This window comes from Excalfactoria chinensis, chromosome 2 (assembly GCF_039878825.1).
Source record: "Excalfactoria chinensis isolate bCotChi1 chromosome 2, bCotChi1.hap2, whole genome shotgun sequence".
NCBI classification, from domain to species: Eukaryota; Metazoa; Chordata; class Aves; order Galliformes; family Phasianidae; genus Excalfactoria; species Excalfactoria chinensis.
Window position 1 is genome coordinate 66,659,671 of NC_092826.1, and position 23,944 is coordinate 66,683,614.

General features: G+C 36.6%; 1 protein-coding gene across 2 annotated transcripts in view; it reads left to right on the plus strand.

Annotated features, from left to right (window-relative positions):
• Window positions 1-23,944, plus strand: part of ADCY2 (adenylate cyclase 2) — a 199,416-nt gene that overhangs the window by 111,039 nt on the left and 64,433 nt on the right. For both annotated transcript variants that reach the window (XM_072328899.1, XM_072328900.1), the window contains 4 exons: window positions 16,045-16,193; window positions 17,480-17,591; window positions 18,542-18,669; window positions 23,483-23,641. In XM_072328899.1, coding sequence (XP_072185000.1) covers window positions 16,045-16,193; window positions 17,480-17,591; window positions 18,542-18,669; window positions 23,483-23,641 — 548 coding nt within the window. The remainder of the gene's footprint in view (window positions 1-16,044; window positions 16,194-17,479; window positions 17,592-18,541; window positions 18,670-23,482; window positions 23,642-23,944) is intronic.

A 23,944-nucleotide genomic window follows, 5' to 3' on the forward strand; every position in this document is an offset into this window, starting at 1 on the left:
TTAGCCGAACCTTAATGAATGACTCACTCTCTTAGTCTGAAAAGCCCACATATTTAAACAAATTATTCCATTGCCCTCTGAAAAGGCTTTTATTTTGTGAGGTAGATGCGTTGGGAACATTGAGGCATCAGCTGCAGAGTGAGCACTGTGACAGCTGCTTCTGAGTCACTGCCTGCGTTAGCACGGATGCGGGGTTGTTTACTCTTCAATGAGAGATGCACCGGTGAGCAAGTTGGCAAACTGGAAGGGCTGCTAGGACCCAATTGTACCCGTTGGTCTCTGGTAAAACTGGGTGCAGCATTTGCTGTTCTGTCCCCATCACCGCAAGTTCCCATCTGTCTTGTTTCCTGTAGTTCTATGAGGGGCAATACCTATGTCTGTAGTATAAACTTAATTAGTAAATTTCTTGATTCAGAAAAGATTATTTTAGCCTTTCAAATCTACAGCTATGTTGTGGTGTTAGTTGCTTTTTTCAAAGGAGATGGGCACTGATATAGAATAACTTAAATTTGAAAGTTACATAGCATCCACTGTTGAATGCACTGGATCCTTGGAATAAAATGATTTATAGGTCTATCTTAGAGTATGGTTGCAGTGAATTATAGCAGAATATGGTATGAGTGATATGGTATGATTTAGTTATATTACTTTGATTTTGTTCTGATTTCATGCTATTGGTATCAACTTTGAAAAGCATGAAAAATACAGTTTTAAGGCATTCTCTTATCTGCACCCTTTCAACTTGCAAATTGATATTCAGTACTTAATTTAATAAACTATGGGCATTAAAGTTGGGCACTGTTTTGCAAAGGTGCTTTTGATTATGCTTAAGCAACGTGTGCTTTTAAGTCATGTTGGGTGAATTTAAGTGCTTTTTGATACAGAATGCAATTAAATGTAAAAACAAATAGTAAGAGTCATAAGGGACTAAGCTGTGTTCTGCAGCTTACCTGCATTGTCTCCTTGAAAATGTATTAAAACATTCATAATCAAACCTAAGAAAGCTACTTTAACACCGTCTTTGAAAGTGAAGTATTAATTTATTGGTTCTAGACCAGGTTTGTGTTGTCAAGCAGAAAGAAGAAGGAAAAAGAAAAATAAAGTGGAGAAAAGCATTCCATGTAATTCATGTTTTTATGAAAGCAGATTGATAATGGTAATTTTAAATGACTGCAGGAACACTTGAAGTTGTCCTGAAATAAGTAATTTGTAAACATTTTTAAGAAATAATTTTTGAACGCTTGGGAAAATGAAATTATCCTTGAAAGGAGATATTTCAGTGTTAGTTTAGCAGCAATGATTAGAAGGAATGCGGAAGTATGTTTTCAACTGTACTGGAATGATTTATTTTTTTCATAGTAAAAGCACGTTCAGTACTTAGGCCATATGATTCCACATAGTAAAGACAGAAATTACTGTTTTTTTAATTCATTTGCATTTGTTGTGAAACAAATAAGTATCCCATGTTTATGACTCATTACAGCAATTCTCTCAAGGTGAAAAGTGAGAAGAGGTCAAGGAATAAATAAAATAACCAGTAATAAGTCTTCATATCCTTGAGTTTTTCTGAGAGATCTGAAGAGATGTACGAATTAAACAGCTGAAATGCTGATGTGTGAGCAGCTTGCCAAGAGTTGTGCCCAATACTGTTGGGCAGGAGGACCAAAAGAGTTCCACAGTAGACCAAGGATCTACAAAATTAGGAACCCAGTGTCTGTTTTGGACACGAGTGGTTGTAGAATATAGCAACAGTGAGCTATTGGGTGAGGGTGATACATGGAAGAAGAATGAAGACAACATTTGTGGAGAAAACACTAAGAATTAAGTCTTCAATGATGTTGGGGATGTATGTGATGGGCTTTGATACTGGCTACCTGCATTTCTGGAATGCAAGATCCCTCACTAAAGAGCCCTGAGAAAATTAAGTAGGGGACAGGCCAAATATCTCCTTATGATCAAATATTTTAGGTTGATCAGTTTGCCTCTCAGGAGTTTTAAATCTTTAAAATTTAAATTCCTTTTATTTTCTTTTATGCTCAGATTATTTTTAATGTAGTAATTTCCTGCATTTTCTCAAAAAAAAAAAAAAGTCAAGATTTATGAAAAAATTACTTATCAATCATAAAATACACAGAGGTCCCAGGCACAAAGAATTGCTGTTGGAGCACATAGCACCAGAGTGCTAAGGATTATTCACAGAAGCACTTTATTGCTGTGCAGTATGCCACGGTGTGGAGTTCTGTCTGCTTTTACAGCGAGCTTTATGCTACTACAGATAAATCTAGAAATAAATTTGATTTGTACATTTTTAGATCTTAGTGTATAAAATAAATCTTGAGGTGCAATTTTGGAGATGGCAGTTTATGTAAATTTCTAGAAGATGAAAAGAATACTGAAAGAGTAATTTCTCTGGAATTCATGAGGTGCAAAATTGCTGTTTTGTTTCTTGCTTCATAGACGCCAGATAGATTAGATTATGGAGTAACACAGTTATTGATGGTAGATCCAAGTGTTGCTGCAAATTCAAAGGCAGGCATTTTCCTTCCTTCTTCATAAGAATGTTTTTAGCTTGAAAATAACACCTGTGCTTACTACTATACTATGCAGTATAGTTTGAACCCCAGATTTTGATGTAGCCTCCCTAGGCAATCTGATCTAGTACTTGTTCTAGTGATTGGCAACTCTCCCTGTGGTGGAGGGGCTGGAACTTGATGGCTGTTGAGGTCCCTTCCAAGCCGAGCTATTCTACGATTCATTGTTGACCATTAACAACAACAAAAAATCACAAATAGATGCATCAGGTTAATGTATTTTTAATTTGACTATCTGGCACTGCTATTTTTCCTCTTTTTCTAAAATAGTCAAACCTCCTACATGATATTGAAGAAACATGACTTATTGCTGGTCTTCCTGTTTCTCCTGGGCCTTACTTTTCATCCTTTTTGCTTAACATTTTTTTTTCTTTTTTATTTATTTTTTGTTGTTTTGTTTTGAAAGCAGAAACATGAAAATGCCATATTCTGTATGCTTTGGATTTCTGTCCCACTCAGATATACATTAGGGAGTGATCTTTTGATGCGCTTCTGTTAGAGAGTAGAAGCAAACATCTGAAAATGCAGATGTAAATTTTCAGATGAGGAAAGTTAGCTGAAGCTAGCAGCAGTCATTATCAAAATGTCATCCTTCTCTTTGTTTTGAGAGAAAAATAAACTTTGAAGATGTCCTGTAAGATGCCAGGTGACCAGTGTGCACGGCTTTAACTGTCCCAAATACAAGGAAATTTGCCATGTTGGAAGAGCTGTAGGTTCACCGAAACGGATGGAGCAACTACAAGCAGCTGTCAGTAGTTCAGCATTCAGTCTCAGACCAGAACCCCAGGCTTCCTTGGAGACTTCACAAGTAAAAAGATACAGGAGAATATCAGAGTTCGCACCAACCAGATAAAATGCAGAGTTCATCTGTTGTGTTAAATAAGAATTACTTTGGGTATGTGCTGTGTCATGATTTGAATAGCAGTTGTTAGAGACTAAAGGATGGGTTCTGGCAATGAAAGCTTCTCAGACTTTTTCTGAACATGAAACAACCTTTACCTCCCACCCCTCCCCCCCAAATAATTTATAGAACTTGTTTATTGTGTGGGCTGGAACAAGGGTCAAGTATGAAAACAAGCATCTTAGACTAAAAGTTTGTTCTGCCTCCCGTTCTGGGATTCTTGATTCCTCTGTGCTAACTGGACAGCATTAAGTGCCCTTTATTGTTGAAATTTCAGTGCTCAGTAGTAAGGTGAATTATGTAGTAGAATTTTGGCAAATATTTATTTGTGGAAAAGGATGCATCTTCAAAATTATCTTCTGGTTTCTTCTGTTTTCAGAACTGTCTTCTGCTGTTCCTTCTGCACGGCAACAACATTCTAGTGGTCAATGCATTTTTTTTTCTGATGAGTGGGTGTATCTTAACCTATGTTTTAAATGCTTCAGGATTCACTAGATTAAAGGAAGGAATGAACTATATTGATTGTGTATGCTGGAAGTTATCAAAAAGTCATTCTTAGTAAAGAAGTCACTGAATGTGGAAGTTATATAAGTATTGATTATATAATCAATGTAATTAATGGCATGTTTGTCATTAGAAATAACACTGCCTAAATCAATCACTGCAGCTCTGGTACTGTTTCTACAGTGTGTGTGTGTATACCTATTTATTTATATATATATATATATATATATACACACACACACACACACGTTTATATATCCATATATGGAATCATAGAATAGACTGAGTTAAAAAGAACAATAATGATAATAAAGTTCCTCTTTTAATGCAGCTCAGAACATAGTTGGCCTTCCAGGCTGCGAGCTCACTACTGGTTCATGTCCAGCTTCATGTTTACCTGGACCTCCAAGTCGTTCTCAAGGGCTGCTCTCAAGGTGTTTTGTATAGCAATTGGACTAGATGGTCTTTGAAGTTCCCTTCCAACTGAATTATATTATTATATTCTAAATTCATATTCACATAAAATACATAGCATCCATATTTAAAAAAGGATTTTGAATGAACGGTAATGACCTGGAGTTGGGAAAAATTTGATCTGTTTCAGGCTTTTAGTTTTGCACGAACCTGGACTTAATTGCACAGAACAACATACCGAGGCCAAACTTTCTGTGTCTCAAAGGACACACAGAGATCATCTTGACTGGGATGTGCTTGCTGTGGAAGAGAGCACAGTGGTATTTGTGCAGGAACTCAGAATTTAGGGAGTTTAACTGACACGTCATAGAGACAAGTGACCACTAAATCATTTTGTTTTTAAGCACAGAAATGTGAAAAGGCTCTATGGAATCTACCTCCAGAATGACCTCAGGCTCATTAAGAGAGGTCTCTTGGAAGAGGGCTTTCTAAACACAGGTCAAAAGCACATTGTCCTGGAACTTTAGTTAAAACATGAAAACTTCTACACCTGACATCATGTTTTCTACAGCTTTAGTAGCTATGAATTTGCAGTGAGCTCTTTTCATCAGCTGCTAATGGCAGCGGTGATTGGAGGGTGGTCATGAATCACCACACAACAGTCAAAGCTGTCTCCAGACTACCATGGAGAAGATGAAAACAGTGGGGGCAAAAAAAGCCAAACATTGCAAATTGAAGCTTCTTCTAACCAGAGGCACGCTGTCCATTTGCCCAAAGATAGTTCAGAAAGGCTTCTGGAGCCTGGAAACACACTGTTAATGGATAGTCCTCCACAGCTAAAAGGGAACACCCATGCCCTGTTCCAATGGAAAGCCCATGCTTGCAGAGGGACCTTGAAGACAAGGAGGACAAGGGCATCAGAAACCATTCAGTATAGAGCAGAAGAAGTGATGAAGCACAAAGTGGTAGGAAAAAAAACACCCCGGAGACCACCTCAGCTTCTGGAACTGAATGTCACCTTGCCACAGGAATAAGGAAAATAGGGAATGGGAAGCAGGGAGGACAGATTTTATGTAAGTATTTGCGTGTTTTTTTCCAGACCCTAATCAGCAGTGGGAGGTTTGTTTTTGTTTGCAATAAATCAATTTAGTTACAATTCCCTGACTCCAGACTGTTTTACCCACCACAGTGTCCCAAGCAAATAAAGACAGCTTCTTGCATCACAGAGCTAAGTACCTCACAGTTTTGAGTATAGAATTGTAGGCAGTGCTCCTTTCTGCTTGTTTCTTGCTTGTGAGGCTTCTTAGCTGTAATTTTTCAATCTTGTTCTTAGGATTTTGATTTTCTTTATGCATTGGACATCGTCTTAGTGCCTGACTTCTGGGGGATCTCTTTTCCCTAGGTGACAAAGCACTTGAAAGTTAGGCATTTACCTCCTCAGTGTTTCTTTGGATTAAGTCTGAAATTTCCCTTTGAGTCTTTGCGTGCCTAAAACTACAGTGTAAAACGCTTCAGGAATTATATGTGCACCAATATGAAGATGTTACTTGGAGCTTTTTGGAAGATAAAATGAAGGTAATCTGAAAGCCTTAACCCATGATATAATTTACAGAATTTAAATTTAGCAATGAGTGAGCATCTTACAACCAGTGCTCATGAATGATTTGCCACGTGTCCAACTTTTCTTGGCTTGCCTGGGCCACATCTATAAGGGTGTTCTGAAAGTAATGCCTCCTATTTATTTCTGTGGAAACAACAACCAATGCAAGGAACACAATAACATAATTTGGTAGAGCAGATTCTCAGCTACAGATTGCTGTTTTGCAAAATGGTTACTATCATTAACTGTGTATTTTCAGCAGCAATGAACAAGAAGCTGTATGCCATGCTTATAACAGTCTCCACTTGTGGAGGTGACCTGTTGTCACGCCACCCATCAACTGACTGTACTGACATCCACTGTTTGGTCTCCATAAACATTGAGCAAGAATCAGTGTCATTATTTCCACATGGAGGAAGTCAGTGACACACCTTTACTTCACTTCCACATCAGACACTGTTCTGTCAGACTGTCCCTCTGCTGCCATCTGTCACACAATGACAAAATGTAACAGAATATTGGCAAAAAAAGTTCAACCTCTACTGCCATACCACCACCAACTGCCTTTGTTGTCGTGAGCCAACATGATAAAATAGAGAGTGATGCTTTCAAAGCATCCCTTATAAAATATATAATATAGTTAATGTGGATAAGCAACAAAACTTATTTTATTATTATTATTATTTTTTAATTAAAACATAAAAAAGAGATGAACAGAACCATATGATATATAGGATATATATCATATATAGGATATATTATCTTGTTTTTGTGAAACTAACTGACCAGACTGGTTCGATGGCAGCGGCCACAATTCTTATTGTGCTCTCAAGGTGTTTGGTTGGTTGTAATTTTACTCCTTCTGAGTTTCATCCTTGAAAAGAGTTCTTCATAAATGTATGTACTGCCAGAAGCGATGACAGGATTAAGGATTGATTGTGTAGTGAGGGATATTTGTCCCTGCTAAGAGAGGGCTTATACAAATCTGGTAAAGAGACAAGATCAGATTTTGGATTGCCACTCTACACGTTGCGTTTGAAAACTTGCAGGTAGTGTATTTCTGTGTGACTGATATGGAGTCACAAATAAAAGAAATAGATGATTTTTTTCAGGAATCTTGAAACCTATTATTAAATTTCTGTATCAAAATGGAAAGCACAACTGCGTATTTCTTGCTGTTCACAAGACTGTGTTTAGCCAGTGTATCAAAATCCATAAACTTACTTTCTGTCATTTGAGTTGGCACTGCACTGAAGCCCGTGCCCTGGTTTCAGCCTAGGAAGGATGCTGAGTGGTGGGTATGCGCTCAAGGCTGGGCTGGGCTACATGTGAGGAAGAGCCACTGCTGTGGAAGACTGGGGCATGGAGGGGTGTCTGCAGTGTGATCTGTGCAGGGCCACAGGTTGCATGTGGCTGGTTTATCATGTACCTGCTGTTTTCTTCCTGCTAAACTTCATCAGAATGCCAAGATTTCTTCCCTCCCCCCCCCCCCCCCCCCCCCCCCGTCATGTTTATTTTCCAGTGGGAGTGTAGTTTTTCATTTAAAACTTTATTTAGTGAGTAGCAAATACAACTTTAAAAGATCAGCTAGGAGACTTGCATGGGATATAAATTAAGTCATTAAATGAAATAGAAACTTTAATTCCCAGCTTACAGATATAATCATTGTTGTTGCCTTTTCTTTAGACAGTTGTAACAGAAGGTCTGATTTATAAGTGCAGTAATGGAGTATACTGCTCTCAGATTTCTTCTAAGGGTGACTCAGCTTTTTGTTCTTGGAGGTTAGGAAGCGAGGCTTGAATGAAGTGACGCTTACTGCTGCTCTGTAAGAAGTGTTAAAATATACTGCTTACATCATTGAAATTTATAATCCCTGTTTCACTAGGAGTAGAACAGATTTCACTGTAGGCTTACTTTTCATTCATATCTGAATGGCATATTTTTCTTGAAATCGTTATTTCTTAAATTACATTTTCCCTCCATTAAAGTAAGTCATTCTGTTGGCTTGTTATTACCCACCTCTACTTCTGATGAATCCAGTGAAAATACTGAGATTTTTTTTGTTCACCTTCATTCCTGTCTGGCTCTGCTTCTTATTGCTTGCCTGACCCATTTTGAAGTGTTTATTAGCCCGCAGTAGGAATAGTTGGGTGACTGATCCTTTGTTTTCATCCTTTTTGTGTGGTGATAAATCTTTGATAACACAAATGTCTGCTAACTGTGTAGTATTCAATAAATACTGGATGGAAGACCAAAGAAGACTCATTCTGTTTCTCTTCTGTAGGCATCAATCTGCTATTTAAGTGCTGTAGAAATACTTTTTCTTTGGATTAGATGCTTTCAGCAGCAAGGTTTGACCCTAAACTGGGCAGCTGGAGACCTTTGCTTTGGGGAAGTGGCCTTATATACATTTCACAAGCAGCAATCTAGAATATGTTTTTTGACATCTGAGAGATTATTTGGAAAAAATGCAAAAAGAGGTGAAAAGAGAACTTTCTCATTTCTAATGAAAAATACAGAAAAGTCTTCTCATCAAAATGTTAAATAAAATGTATTTGGAGTTGGTGCTTAATTGTCTAAACAAAAGGGGAAGAAGAAAAACAGCTTGGATATTTCAACTGTTGTTATTTTATTTCAAAAAGGTAAAGAAAAAGAACACAAGCAGTTAATGATATTTTATACTAATATGTTGTTGACAACCATTTGTAGAATTTTTTTCACTATGTGACTTGAATTTCCTAGCAGAAGACTTCCAGACCTGTCAGTGGTTATAAACCTCATGGAATAAAAAAGTAATCTTCAGCTGCTACTTTGGCTTGTTGCACTGTCAGCATCTTTGCCTATGACTTCTCCATGTGAACATGCCAGCCTACTGTGGTAGATTCTTCTACTTACATACCTGTGAAGCTTCTGACACACTCTCTTCCTTGACTATTATCCTTTCCTGATAGGTTAAGAAAATAAAACTGTATGTATTTGGTGTATGTACTTCGTACATTAAGAAAGTGACATGATAAGGAAAGAACCAAATATATAATGCCTTGCACATCAGTGGATTGGCCTGGTGTCTGTAGAAGGCATTTCACTTCTTTTCTTGGCTTTGATTGATAACCTAAATGAAATTGCTCTTGGCAGCTGAGCATACTTCATTCAATGTACACACCTTCTTACTAACATATTAGTTTTGGAGGGTATTTGATGAAAAATATGTAATGTATATACACAAAGAAATGAAGGTTGTTCCTGCTGTGAGTTTTCAGTGGCTTTTTGTGTCTTGGATTGCAGAGGGAATGCATATAAGATATGGTATTCCTTACTGAAATGCAAGTGTGTGAATTTAGGTGAGGCTAGACTCAGTTTGTGTGCTGTATCATGCTTATGCCAGCTTTGTAGTACTTCACTGTACTGACATAGTAATGACTGTTAATCTTATCAAACACAGTTTGCAGAATGCTCCTTCTGGCCATTCAGAAGTAGCCTTGAGATTCATAGACCTTAAAGCAAGACTTAACAGGATCAAACTGAACCTAACCTTGAAATCACGTCAATTAAGCAGCTGGGGCTATGTATGTCCTTATTTTCTGTTCTTACTCTATTGTTTTACTGTTTACTTTCTTGGAACAGTAAGCAGCAGCAGATATGCGTGTATTCTGGAGATGGTAGTGATCTTCATTTGCAAAATTAGTCATAGACAGCCAGCATATGCAAAGGATAATTTATGCATAAACATTAAGCATCCCTTGAGTTCCTTGAAGAAATTTGTCTCTGCCAAATACGTGGTGAGCTTATGCATTTAAATGAGGTTTCAGATGATCCATCCACTGAAACTGTTGCAGAAAAGTGGTGCTTTAGTGGTATGTGAAGATGAAAGTGACCGAGATGTTAACTACACAGACACAGCTATTCAGCAACAAATGATCTAGGCACATTGAGCATTCTGAATGATGCACGTTTAGCATGAAAATCAATATGCCTATTTCTAACAGCCTTGGTTGGTTGTATTGAGTTCTGCTCTTGCTGAGCGAATATGCCCTGCTGCAGGTGTTTTGCCTTTGAAATATTATTCACTGCACTCCCTTCTGGAGGCTTGGCTGGGAAATCAGATCTGGCCTAGGGGCAGTGCAGGGAAGGCAGCCAGTTTCTCATAGTGGCTCTGGGGAGGAGAACACTACGCATGTGCCTCTTCTTCCAGTCTATGACAAATCCCTGACCTGCAATTGGCTTCCTGAGGTGACCTCATTGCCACTGTGTAGTACCTTTCTGTAGATCACTGTGTGCTTTCCCCTGCTCCAAGGCCCTGACCTGCGCATGCTTCCCTCATGGATGTGTTCCTTCACCATGGACTGGTCTGGAGATCAGGTCCCTCACCTGTCCCCCCCCAAGATTGCCACGCTCACCCAGCCATGGGCCCTAAATTAGGGCCCAGTCCTCTTGACACCCTGCATGCCTGGCTTCCTTCTGGCTGGAGCAGCAGAGACATTCTGCTCCCACAGTCCTGTCATTCTCCTTATGTAAAAATAACCTTGTGGGAATCTGTGTTCCTTGGTTGGTGAAGTATAGAGGATCAAGGGGACAGTACTCTCATTCGGCTTATGTGTTTAGGTTTTCAGGGTTTAATTTTCTGATTTGTGATGTTACCATCCTTGAAGTTTCCCCTACAGGATCACAAAGAAAGGAGGTTTCATGCTGTCAGACTCAGTAATTTAAAAATATATATGTACTTTTTCACTAGAGGAAAATAAAAAAAAAATGCAGAGATGAATGTTAGCAACACAGAGCCATTTAAGAGGCTATTAATGGGTAGATTCGTATTCATAATTCTGTCAATCGGAAAAGATGTCACCTTTGGCTTAAAGTCTTTATTAACTACAAGTGACAGGTAAAGCAGAAATTAGAAACATAAAAAATGTTTCTGTATTTCAGAGGCTGTGATACATAGGAATAATCCTTTCCTGCTTCTTTCAAGGCTGAATACAGTTTGAAAGTATTCCAACGAAAGAAACAAACAACAACAAAAACACTATCCTTACAAAGAGATGGACTGCAGCTAGATAGGAAGAGTAAAAATAATCAGTATGAAATAATAGACTGATAGGATTATTTTGTATTTGTAAATAAATGGAAGGATATACCTTATTTTGTAGGAAATTAAGTGGAAAAAAATGTTTTTAATGAGGAAAAAAAAATTGTTTTAAATGACTTAATAAAATTAATAGATTTCATTAAGATGTTTGATGTAAAGATGTTGAACATGTCCATTAAAAAAACACTGCTGCTACTATCTATCAAAAGATCACAATCTAACAAGTTTGGAACAGGGTAACTGAAATTTGTCAGCGGAGAGATTCAACGAACTGGTATTTGTATAGTGTTCTGCAAGAACCAATTCTTTATGCTATTATGCATATTTTATTAGTGATCTAACAGATATATACAGAAATCATTGCAGACAATAATTGTTGTAGAAAAGCTAAATATTGGGTTGTTAGTCAAAACAGTAATCTGGAATACCTTAAAACTTCATTCATCAAGTCAAAATGCTCCTTTGTAATAGCTGTCTGTAAAGTCATTATTCTTACAACAATGAGATTAAGTCTTAGGTAGAAAACTGGGAAGTTATAACGCTGAAAGATATTTTGCAGCCATAGCAGACAGGAAACACCAGCAGTGTTACAACGAAGAGTTGTGTAGTGTAAGTCGTGAATAACTTCAGGGGAGTGGGAGAAGAGGGTGCGTACATTAATGTCTTTGTGTACTGGAGCACTGCATGAAAAGTTGCGTTAAAGGAACTTTTAAAAACATGTGAAGATTGTAGAGGATTTAGAGAAGAGACTGTAGAAAATAGTAGCAGGAGATCTAAGAGGCTAAGTCTGTTTGCTTGTTCAAGAAGAAAATGAAGTTATCTGTTTAGTGTTTAGCTTCCTTACAGGAAAAATGTAATTTTCATCTGAGACAGTTGTGATGGGACCGAGATTAAGAAATAAGAAATAGAGAACGCGTTTTAAACAATTTTTACCAGTTCATCTAATCCAGCAGTAGAACAGATGGCTAAGGAATTGATGGATTCCACATCTCTTGGTATCTCTGTAGTTGAGATTAAATACTTTCCTTAGTGCATATGCATAAAACACAATGTACTGGTCCCAGTGCAAAGGTTATAAGGCTTGTGGAAGTTACCAGCAGACTGAATTTAAGGTAATAATATCTCCTACTTGTTGAAACTTCATCTCACTTTCCAGCTAGGAATTTGAGTAAGCTTTAATAATAAAAAATTAAGGTGTTTATCCTAGTAGGTGTATTTGAAAGACTACATGGGATCTAGGAAGACAGAACTGTAATTTACCAAGTAAGCATCCTGTTGATCCCTGGCTTAAGCAGGCAAATGGCAGATTCATCATTGTGTGATAAAGAATCGGTGAGTCCCTTTATTGTAGATTATTTCTTGATACATTTCAAGGGCAAACAAAAATTTGCATTTATCCTTGTTTACTTGTAATCTGTGCTGTGAAGCTGGATGGCTAATTTCTTCTAGAGCTCTCACTACTGACTTACTGACCTAGCTTGTCACATATACCACATCAATTCAATAACGTGATCTAAGCTAAAGAAAAGTGAAGCTGTATTCAGTGCCCCAAATGACATTACAAGAGATAAAAATATCTGTGTTGGAATATATGGAACAAAAATGTCCCTTTACTACTTAATTGATCTACGTATATATTGTTTATATATATTGTAAACAGATACATAATATATATTTAGTTTATATATTCAGAGGAAGGGGGTGGGGCGAGAAAGAGAGCCCTATCAGAATACCTCTGTTTCTCCATGATTATGTTCTTTTGTCTGTATTATTTTGGATATGAGAGTAGATGGAGAACTGTTTTCTTTTTGGCCTTTAAATCTATAATTTTTTTTAAGTTACTTATGCTTAAGTGAAAAGAAGAGTCAAAAGCCATGAAATCTTGTACAAATGAGTGAATCAAAGTTAGTAGTTTACATAATGATACAGTAGTGAGTAGATGAAGCACTACTGCCTTGGGCCAAAAAGAGCATGATTTGTGAAATAAGCACTTAAGAAAACATACTGTTCCAAGCATTTGAGGATATTTTTTCTTGCTTATGGCATAAGACCAGCATGACCTCTATTGTGCAGAGTACAGCAGATTTAATTGCTACTTTGCAAAAAATGATGTAGAGCTATGATCTTTAACAGATACGCTAATTTATTCAAGCAGGAGTTTATCAAGCTTTAGGTAAGTTATGTGTGGTGGGAATGATGGGCAAGATCATCTATGTAAGTCAGGGACAATTCTAAAAAGGAAGTCTATTTGCATATGTGAATTTGGGAGTCACAGCTTGACAGATATCACTGAAAATCCTCAGTTAAACAATCTAGGGATGATGACTACTTGCTTGCCATGTGGTGGGATCCAGATGAATGTATTCAGAAAAGAACATAGCATTTAACACTTTCAGTATTTACGGGTATTAAAATGTTGAATTCAGTATGGATTGTGTTCTTGGTCTTATGGTCCTAAAACTCAAAGCTCTCAGATACAAGAGTTTTGAGCAGTGAGCCCTAGAGAGCACTGATAGTCAAATAGCCCTGTGTATATGAAACACGTGTACTGACTGTAAAGTTATGTTGGTAATAATTCAGTGAAATACATTCTTGAGAAGATGTTTGCTACCGTGATAGAACAGCAGTTTCTCTTTCAGTACAAGTGTGCACTGCTGTTATTTTTAGTCTGGAGACTTTTAAGTGCTTAATCTAGACCTGCATTAAAAATTACATGTGCTGCAATTCTGAAAATGGCTTCTCTGTCTACTGCAAGTGGGCATTTTTTCTCAAAGTTGTTGTCTAATATGTCAGTTAATGTGTTGATTTTATTTTTGAGAGGATAACACAGAATCTATTGTCAAAAAAAAAAAAAAAAAAGCCATCATGTGCAGCATTCTTTGTTGACTATGTTCTTCATGCTGTTCCACTCTGCAGAAATTTCAATGTGCGACATCCAGTGATAGAGTTTGAATGGTAATCAGTTTTGATCCTTCTCTCGTATTCTTTCTAGCCATTGGAGATCGAAAGATTAGAAAAGGTTTCTTAACAATCTTCTAGCAGAAAGAAGAGATGATGGTGCATCTTGAACCATTTTGTATTTGGCTAGCTCACTAACCCATCTTCTGAAGTAGCTGAGATTCAGCTTCTTTCACAGTAGTCTTTCAGTGAGCGGAACCAAAACTAATAATCTGCATGCAACATAGTTTGTGACTTGGTAACGCATTGTCAGACAAGAAATTAATTGGACTGCGCTCACTGTGTGTGATTGACAATAACCTTTATGTTGCCTCTTTGAAAAACATGGAAGGAAAATTTTCTTTTGGATAGGAGTTCTGATGTGATGTACAATTTCACCAGGAGATCTGTGCAGAATGAGACAGTGGTCTGGAATGGAGAGAAGAAGATAGGAAATGTCCCATCTCCCCTGCTGTCTCCTACAGAATGACAACATTCTGTTTTCCTTTTCCTCTTAAGACTTGTTAGCTTATAGTTGGCTTTCTTCTGCTTCCTGCAAAGCCTTTTTCTATTGCTTTATTAAAAACTTCTGTTTTTGTCCTGCCTCTCTGAGATTTCCATCAGTAGCAACCTGGACACTAAATGTCTGCCTCACCACTTCCTGGAATCATAAAAATCACTGGAAAATAGTGAGAAAAGGGAAGAATTGGTTCAATACTACAAGATTCTGTCTTAATTGGTTGAAATAGAAGGGTTTTTTGCCAAAGGTGTGCAGGATTGGATCCATAGGTCTTTTGTATGCTAATGTTGCACTCACAGCTATGCAAATGCTATGGGGACTGGAGGGTCATCATTACGTGTTACAGAGATAGCCAAGTGAGCTGTAAATTTCAGAGATGCTATAGCACTCTGAAATGCTGTGATGTTAATGTTAATGCTGTGATCTACTCAAGGCCATTAAACCTGAACAAGGATAATTATCCTAGACATTGTTGAATTAATGGTTACACTGCTTCTGTTTCCCTTGGATAGGACTGCAAACACTGCAAAAGTACATGTTGTGAACCACAGAGAATGCATCACTATGAATAACACCTGCAGAACTTGCACATTTTGAGGTTGTCCTCTTTTCAGGCACAGCTATTTTTCTCTCTGCGTCCATCATGGGCTTTCACGGGGGCCATCTCATTCCACATTTGTTCAGTATTCCATTTTTTGTACTTAAGCGGGTTTAGCTGCTCCCCACTGCCCTACCAGAAAATAGAGAATTCCCATGGGAAGTTCACTTTTGAGGTGGAGTGTGATCAAAGCTGAAATTGTTTTTTATTTTGCAGAGTTCTAGCCATTCTCTGGTTAGTTCTGAAGTAGAAAATCAATGAAAAGCTGTCATGGGTAAAGTAGGCAAAATTAAAAATACTGAGGTAACAGAGCTTCTGAAGGAGAAGATCGTTAAGTGTAATACCAAGAAAAGATTGGGAAAAAATGTTTTTCTTTGATGTTTTTTTTTCTTTTTTCCTTATAAATATATATATATACATACATATATGTAATATATATATATATATTTATATATTTATTTTTCCCATATATCTTTTTTCCTATTTGCTTTAGAATATTTTCAGATTCTTCAGAATATTTTTTCAAAACTTCAGTTTGGAAAATGCCATATTGAAGTAAGGGGAGAATAAGTATCAGGATAGGTTATTTTGTATTCATATAGAAAAGTCAAACGTTTTGTATATGTTCTGTGTCTGAGTTTATCTTTTTAGTCTTAAACATGCTGAAATAGGCATTAAAAGTACACCTAAGAAAAATAAATAGTACTTGTAAGTATGTGTATATCTCTGTCAAGTTCTTGAATGAATTAATTAATTTTGGAGGTTTTATCAAGCAAATGTAAGCCTCAAGGAACTGTTAGAGCATCTTCACAATAAACAGTGCCTTGCACAGTATTTCTTCCATGCTGATTCTGCTCTCCTTCAAGAAATTGTGGATCTTTCATTTTAAATTTTAGGAGCGTCTTCTTCTTTCTTTACTGCCTGCTCACATTGCCATGGAAATGAAAGCAGAGATCATTCAGAGGTTACAAGGTCCCAAGGCAGGTCAGCTGGAAAATACAAACAACTTCCACAACTTGTATGTCAAGCGACACACCAATGTAAGGTATTGTACTGGAATAAAATTTATTACAATGTTAAAAAGAAGAGAAAATATTGAGTAACTAAGAAAATCGTTGTTTTAATATATTTTTCAATAACTTAACGTTCAATATCTAGCATATTTTAATTTATTAGATGCTGACAGCTCCATGTTCCAGAACAGCAAAAATGATAATGCAAAGAAGGTTTGTTTAGAAGATGGATGTTTAGTAAAAGCATAAACAGGCTTTCTTCGTAATGTCTTGATTATTCAGCTTAAAGTACCAAATCCTGCCATTGTTTATTCTAGCTGAAATTGTGGTTTGTGACTTATATTACTCTGAATTAGTAATTTTCATAACTAGAGCCATTTGTCAGGTTATAAATAATGTAAATAGAAACTGCTGTATCATATACATACTTTACATAATATCTAAAGATGAAATATTCTGCCAACAAATCTAATTACTAATTGATTATAAGTTTCTAGAAGTTAAAAAAAAATGATGGCTTCTTTGCTGAAGACACAAAAAAACCCAACACACTGAGGTGAAAAAATTAACCATTTCTTTCAAGTATTCCTTTGTATTTATAAATGATTTCATTTTTTTTTTTGTTTGTTTGTTTTTCTGACTGATCAAGGTCATTGAGTGACAGTCACAGAAACTACATTTTTTAAGCAAATATTACAGGATGTCCAAGGAAGTTCCTTTTCAGTTGTTAGGAAAAAATACTGTTTCATTTCTGTGAATTGATCAGTTTTTCTTGGGGAGCGGAAACATTATGTATGGTTTGAATACCTTAACAGTTGAGCTTTAACTTAATAGTCTGAGTATTATCCAAACAAAGATTTCTATGATGTAAATTACTGATAGTAAATCTTGACAAAAAAAAAAAAAAGTCTACAATGATAAAGTTATTAAACAATTCTGAAAGCAAACCTGTTTATTGAAATTATTTCTATTATTACATTGTCAGTGAGTAAGAAAAAGATTTCTATTTTTGAATACAGTATAACACATATACATATAGAATGCCTGTAAATGCCCATTAATATAGACATATGTAAGAAGATAATACCTATTAAGATAAATATAGGTATGTATCTCCAGCAGATGTAATGTTTATAAAGATAAATGCAGATATGCACTACAGGTGTAGTTATTGCTCTGCATGTAATAGTGACCATTTTGGTTACAGGCATGACAGTGCCAAATCCTGAATGCCTACTTTCAGCTTTTACTGTTCACTGATAAATTCACATTCTTAAAAAGGAAACTATAATGAGGTTTCTGTTTGTTTCCGTTGTAGCATCTTGTATGCTGATATTGTGGGATTCACTCGCCTGGCCAGCGACTGCTCACCAGGGGAACTGGTGCACATGCTGAATGAGCTATTTGGCAAATTTGATCAAATTGCAAAGGTGAGTTTCTACTGGAGTGCTACTGTTAATTTAAATACTCAGTTTAATTCTTAATTCAATTCTTAATTTAAATCCAAGTCATCTCTAACATATTTGTTCATCTTGAGTGCTCTTCTTTACTTGAGAAGAGGTATTTCCTGGGCTTTTACAGGCAGATTAGTCTTGAAGCATTTGAACTGAAAATCTGGCCGAGGTCTTAGAGTAACAGTGTGTTTCTTCCTGTGAGACAATCTGTGAAAGCCAAGAAAGCTCTCTCTGATGGGGCCAATATAAACAGATCCTGGAGCCCTAGAAAGCTTAATGGACAACCCTTTAAATAACATTTTGACCACCACAAAGATTAAAGAACTCAAGATAGAAAAATGTTTGCATCAGTTTACTCTGGAAAAGCATTTAAGAGACTGGATGACTAGAGAGGCAATATTGATCAAAGTAATTTTAATTGAGTACTCAAGAAAAGATTTGAATATAAACATTACAGCAAACTTCATGCTGTATTCGACTGTTGTGCTAAAATATTTTTTTCATTAATTTGAAAACTAACGTCCATCTTTAATTATTAAAAAAAAACAAAAACACAAAACACCAAAACATTGTATTGCCTTAAAGTGAGTATTAAAGATAAAATAAGATTATGATTACTAGTTTTAGAAGGTATGTCATGATTTGATTTTATATGTTCACCTCAGCTCCTCAATCTAATGTGTCATGTGTATTTTGCAGTGGACTTTCTTTCTGGTTTAATCCATTAAAGACCATAAAAGATGGAGGAATCACTGCTACAGAACTCTCTGTCAGTGCTTCTTTTTTAGCATGCCAAATCCTTCTCTATTAAAACAGGTTTAAGCAGAATAGTTTTGATAATATCATTTAAGTCAGTCTTTAGCAGTAACACTCAGTTTATGTAATTCAAGTTGAAAGCGATCATCTGATTTTTCTTTTTCCTCCAGGAAAATGAATGTATGAGAATTAAAATCCTTGGTGACTGTTATTACTGTGTTTCCGGACTACCTATATCTCTTCAAAATCACGCCAAGAATTGTGTGAAAATGGGACTGGACATGTGTGAAGCCATTAAGTAAGTGTTGTGGTTTTATTAGAGGAACAGTATTCAACAATGAAAGTCTCTCTCTACCTGTAGCAGCTGGTTGAAACTTTCAGACCTTCTATAATTGGCGTGTTTCATTACAAGTTCTGACATGATAATCTTGATCTTGGCCTCAGCAAAGAAAGATGTAGGGTTATGCCAGTTTGTGCTGCCACTACTCTACAAAGATGATTAAGAAATTGGAGCATCTCTCATGAGGAGAGACTGAGAGAGCTAAGACTGTTCAGCCTTCGGAAGTGAAGGCTCGAGGGGAGATAATCAAAACATATAAGGGCTTGAAGGGAAGATATATAAAGGAAATGGATCAGGCCTTTTCAGTGGCACCCAGTGTCAGAAAAAGAGGCAGTGGGCACAAACTGAAACACAAGAGGTTCCTTCTGAACCTCTGAAAACACTTATTTAATTTGCAGCTGGCTGAGCACTGCCACAGGTTGCCCAGAGAGATTGTGGAGACTCCTTTATGGGAAAAATAATTGAAACCCAGCTGGTACAGCCCCGAGCAACTTGCTCTAATTGGACTTGTTTTGAGCAGGGTTTGAGACTAGGCAGTCTCCAGAGTTTCTTTCTAACCTCAACTAGTCTGTGATACTGTGATGATGAGGTGGTAAATATAATCATCACTTATTTGGGAAGCCCTGCTTTTTACAGTCATGATGCTGCCACCCAACTGTTAGTCAAACAGCTCTGTTCAAGGCCTGAGCTCCTGGTTTATAAGTTTGGAATTGTTCTGGTCAGGAGTGGTTGCCACTCTACAGAAAAAAAAATGTTATTAAGATGCCTCAAGCTCTTAGCCCACAGAATGATATTGAACGTGTATGATGAAAATGTCTTTAACAAGTTTCTGGTCCTTGGGCTGAGAAGCATATCTGAAGTCGGACACATTTCAGCATAAGGGTACTTAAACTTTGGATGGCTGCACATCACACTGGAAGGTCCTGCATCTGCCCATCCAAAAACTTTAGATTCATATATTATAGGTTTTTTGCTAAGCACGGGACTGATTCTGCTATCTTATTTAAAAAACCTTTTGAGAGGAAAAGACAATAAAAATATCTTTCTTTTTTATTTTAAAACCAGATTGAGATAATTCATGTGTATAATTAATACCTGAAGTCTTTATCAGTTAGGAGTTAAAATACTGTAAATGCTTGCTTATAGCAAATTTATTAATGGCAAAAATATCTTTTCTACTGGAAAGTGATTTCCTTTATTAAAATTATAATATATCTTGGTGACCTTCACTTTGAAAAATTACATGTCATGTGGAGGTCTGGGTATTTGGTAGTCACCTGTTAGATTTGTTTTTTGTAACAATTTGATATTTGTTTTAAAAGTTGTGATGTATATATGTGGTTTGTACCTTATCATGAAGTGGACAGATACACTGAACAGGGTTATCTCAGTGATTAACTATACAGGCCCACAAAAATGATTCTTCTCATCCTTTTGAACTGCATGTGTTTGTGCTTATGGCCTCAGGAGGATTTTGTTTTTTCAGTTTCCTAGTCTTGTCATTCGGTCCAGTAGAATTACTGTATGAGTTTTTTGGTTAATTGAAATTGTTTTGTTTTTTCTCTTTCGGTTTCTCACTGAAAAGGTGTGGTATTTCTTTAAACGAGGACATACATCTCCTTGCTTTAGGGATCTTTTGTGAAAATAGCCTCAGTAAAGGAAAGAAATTAGGTTGCTGCATTTTCTAAAATTACTTTTTCTTCATCCAGTTCTGATTGTACCTTACACTGTGTCCAAATAAATGTATTTTTATGGCCTTTCAGTACTTCTACTTGGCTAGCATTAAAACTGCAGATTGGATTGTTCCCTCTGTTGCTTTCACTGGATGTTTTCTCTTTTTTATTTAGGTACAAAAAGCAGCATTATTATAATTAAATCCTTTTCTAGCATATTAGGTATTAAAGCTGACATCCCTTCACTAGAGCTAAAAGAGAGTCTGCCCCTAAATTCTGACACCGTAGTCATTGGTCTGGCATTTTTTCTGTGTCTTACTTTCTCTTTTTCCCAAGCTTTCAGTGAAAAAAAGAGCTTTTTGGTTTGCATTTCAAAAGCTCCAGGTGCTGTGTGATAAATTCATGTTAAAAGCATTCACTTGGAATTCCTGTTCCTTTCCTACTTTTGAAGAAAAAAATGTGGAAGGTTACAAGCAAGCAGACAAACAATACAAAGCTATAACTGCCCTTCCCAGAGAACTAGAAGTATAATTTTGCACATCACGAAGCGGTACTTCACTTGAACTCAGAGAGCAATCTTTCAGTTCATCACACTTCATAATTTCACTTTTTTTTTTTTTTTTCACACGATGTTCTTCTCAAGCTGCTCACAGACATGGACATTGCTAGAGCTAGATGATCAGATCCTCCTTGGAAGTTCAGGTTTATAGTCTAGAAAATCATATTCCAGTTGTATAGCACATTCTGATCTAACTTAATTGCTGTAATCCGAATTCACAGTGATTGTGGACCTGGCGCCCGGATTATCATAGGTTAATTGCATTAGTGTCAAGATAGGCAGAGCCAGTACCCTATGTTTTGAGATGCTTTCAAAATACTATGTCAAGTACTGCAGCCACTTCTGTGGCCTCTAGAACAAAAGTTGTAGTAATAGTAGTAACTCTTGCTTTTGGAAGTGTATAATATGATATATTTTGGACAAAATATGTTGAGCATATGTGCTGTCTTCCTTCTGCAGTACTCCATCCGCTTCTCTGTTTGCTGACTCTAATTTACATTATTTTCTGTTGCAAATTCTCAGAGGCTGTCTTTGATTTGATAGTGTGAAATGAGTTCCGTTTTAGAAAGTGAAAGAAAGTATTGGATGAGGCTGTTGTACCAATTTGGAAGTTCCCTTACTTAATTTGTGAGAGTTTATTTTACTGCAGACTTTGTGATGTGCTCTGCAGGATATGGCAGGGCAACCTTGAGGAAAGCCCTTCTGGAGGATAAATGCTCCACTTCCACAGAGACCAGATTTGTAAAGCATGTTTTATCTGGAGTGTTAAGCTTGTATTTTATCATATCATCATGCTTGTGCAGAGCAAAGTCATGTTTGTCATTTGTGGACTGCTTGAAAAGGTTATTTACAAGCAGTCCATTTTCAGGTGTGTCAGCTACAGGAGAGCTGAGTAAAATGGTAAAGTGAAAAAAGATATCAATAAAACTCGTTAGAGACTAAAGAGATCTTTAAAAAAAAAAAAAAAAAAAAAAAAAAAAAAAAAAAAAGTCTAGCTTTTCAATTATTTCAAAACACAGTTTAACAGAATACTTCCTAAAATCATAGAGTTGTTAATGGGGAAAAGACTACTAAGGTCATCGTGCGCATCCACCAACCCATAACCACTATGTCCACTAAACCATGTCCCTCAGTGCTACCCTCATCTCTGTTTCTTGAACACCTTCAGGATGGTGACTCCACCACTTCCCTGGGCAGCCTGTTCTAATATCTCATCACTCTTTCTGAGATTTTTTTTTTCTTAATGTCCAAATTGAATCTTTGTGTTATTTTCATTTTCCTCATTTTCCAGCAAAAGAGCACTTGTGTGATTAGAACTGTCATTTACCCTATCAAAGTAAGACCATTAAGTTCCTCGTTCCCTTTCAATAAAGAGGAAAGAGAGGCTAGTTTAATTTTGTTATTCCAGAGGTATAAAGTTGATGGGTATCATCACTGAGTCTGAAGACGTTCCTAAGAACTTTGAATCTGACCCTTATGCAGAAACAATTTGGATTTATTATTTTATAGCTGTTGCTTCCATCAACACAGAATTCTCCCAAGATAAATGTGTGTACATGTTCCTTATTGGCTACAATTTGGTCAGCACGAGTTGGGGCTTAAATTCATAAATCCAATTTAGTTAGAGTAATATGATCTTCCAGTTTCTTAGACATATGAATTAGTCAGATAGCTCACTAAATATGTAGTTAGATACCCATATGGCAGATAAAAATGTTCTGGCTGTTTGGCTTTAGTCACCCACCTGTGACTCTTCTGGAAAGATGAATAGGTATCTTATGTGTAGGGCTCTTATGTGATTTGGAATGAACAGATACCTCCGCTCTGTTCTACATCACTGGAAAGTTCAAACCTTTACATCTAGTATCCTTGGTAAGGGTGGCCTCTCACCTTCTGTGCAGAAAGTGAGTGAGGCATTTGACAAGCATGTGGAAGACTGTTGAGCTTGTATTCTTCATAGCCTGAATCACATTGAGCCTATATCTGTAAAAACTCTATGAGCCACTGCTTGTATACAAATGTGAGGTACTGCATTTTTCATCCTTTTTCTCACTGGAGAACCATTTGCAAGAAGGCATGCAAGTATATTGGGACCTGATAGAGGACAGATATGAGAAAGCCAGTCCTCATTACCCTAGATATTAGGGTCTTCAAGTAGAAGCTAGTATAACAGTAATTCCAGCTCTCCAAAATCTTCATAGATTGTTGCTGCATTAATAACCAAATAGAAGATTACCTTTAGGAAAACATTTCTTAGATTCTACTGTAAAATTGAACTTATCCTCTACATAGTTCAGTCCTGACAAATAATTTTGAATGGATATAAGAGCTTCTGATCCTGGAATGAATGTTTGGTACAAATATTTATAAATGCAGGTAATAGAAAAGGTAATATATAAAAATTATCACAGAAAAGATGGAGCCAATGCTAAAAAGAAATAGATGGTATCACCGTTGTTCCCATTAATTTGTGTGTCAAATAAAAAGAAAGCAAAGGCTTTGTTATGTACAGTAACACAAGTTTTCTTCTCAACTACAGGAAAGTGAGAGATGCAACTGGAGTTGATATTAATATGCGTGTAGGAGTGCACTCTGGAAATGTACTTTGTGGAGTTATTGGGCTACAGAAGTGGCAGTATGATGTGTGGTCGCATGATGTCACTCTGGCAAATCATATGGAAGCTGGAGGGGTCCCAGGGTAAGAGGCTTCTCTGTTAGCTTTGTACACAAGTCTTTGTTCTGTGGAGACATATGTATGTACCGCATCTTTGGTCATCAAACCTCATGAAGAAGCCTTGAATAATTCTTAGTGTTGTCTTTAAAGCAACGAATACATAGCATTTCCTGTGATTTAAGGAGTATTTTTGTGGATGAAAACCATTAGATTTATGTTTATTAGAACTTCTGAAAATGAGATTACAGAGATTGCAAATGAAGTAAGCAATGCATCAAAAGTATTTTAGAAAGCTAGTAAAAAAGAGGTCAGTCAGCTTCCAGTTAT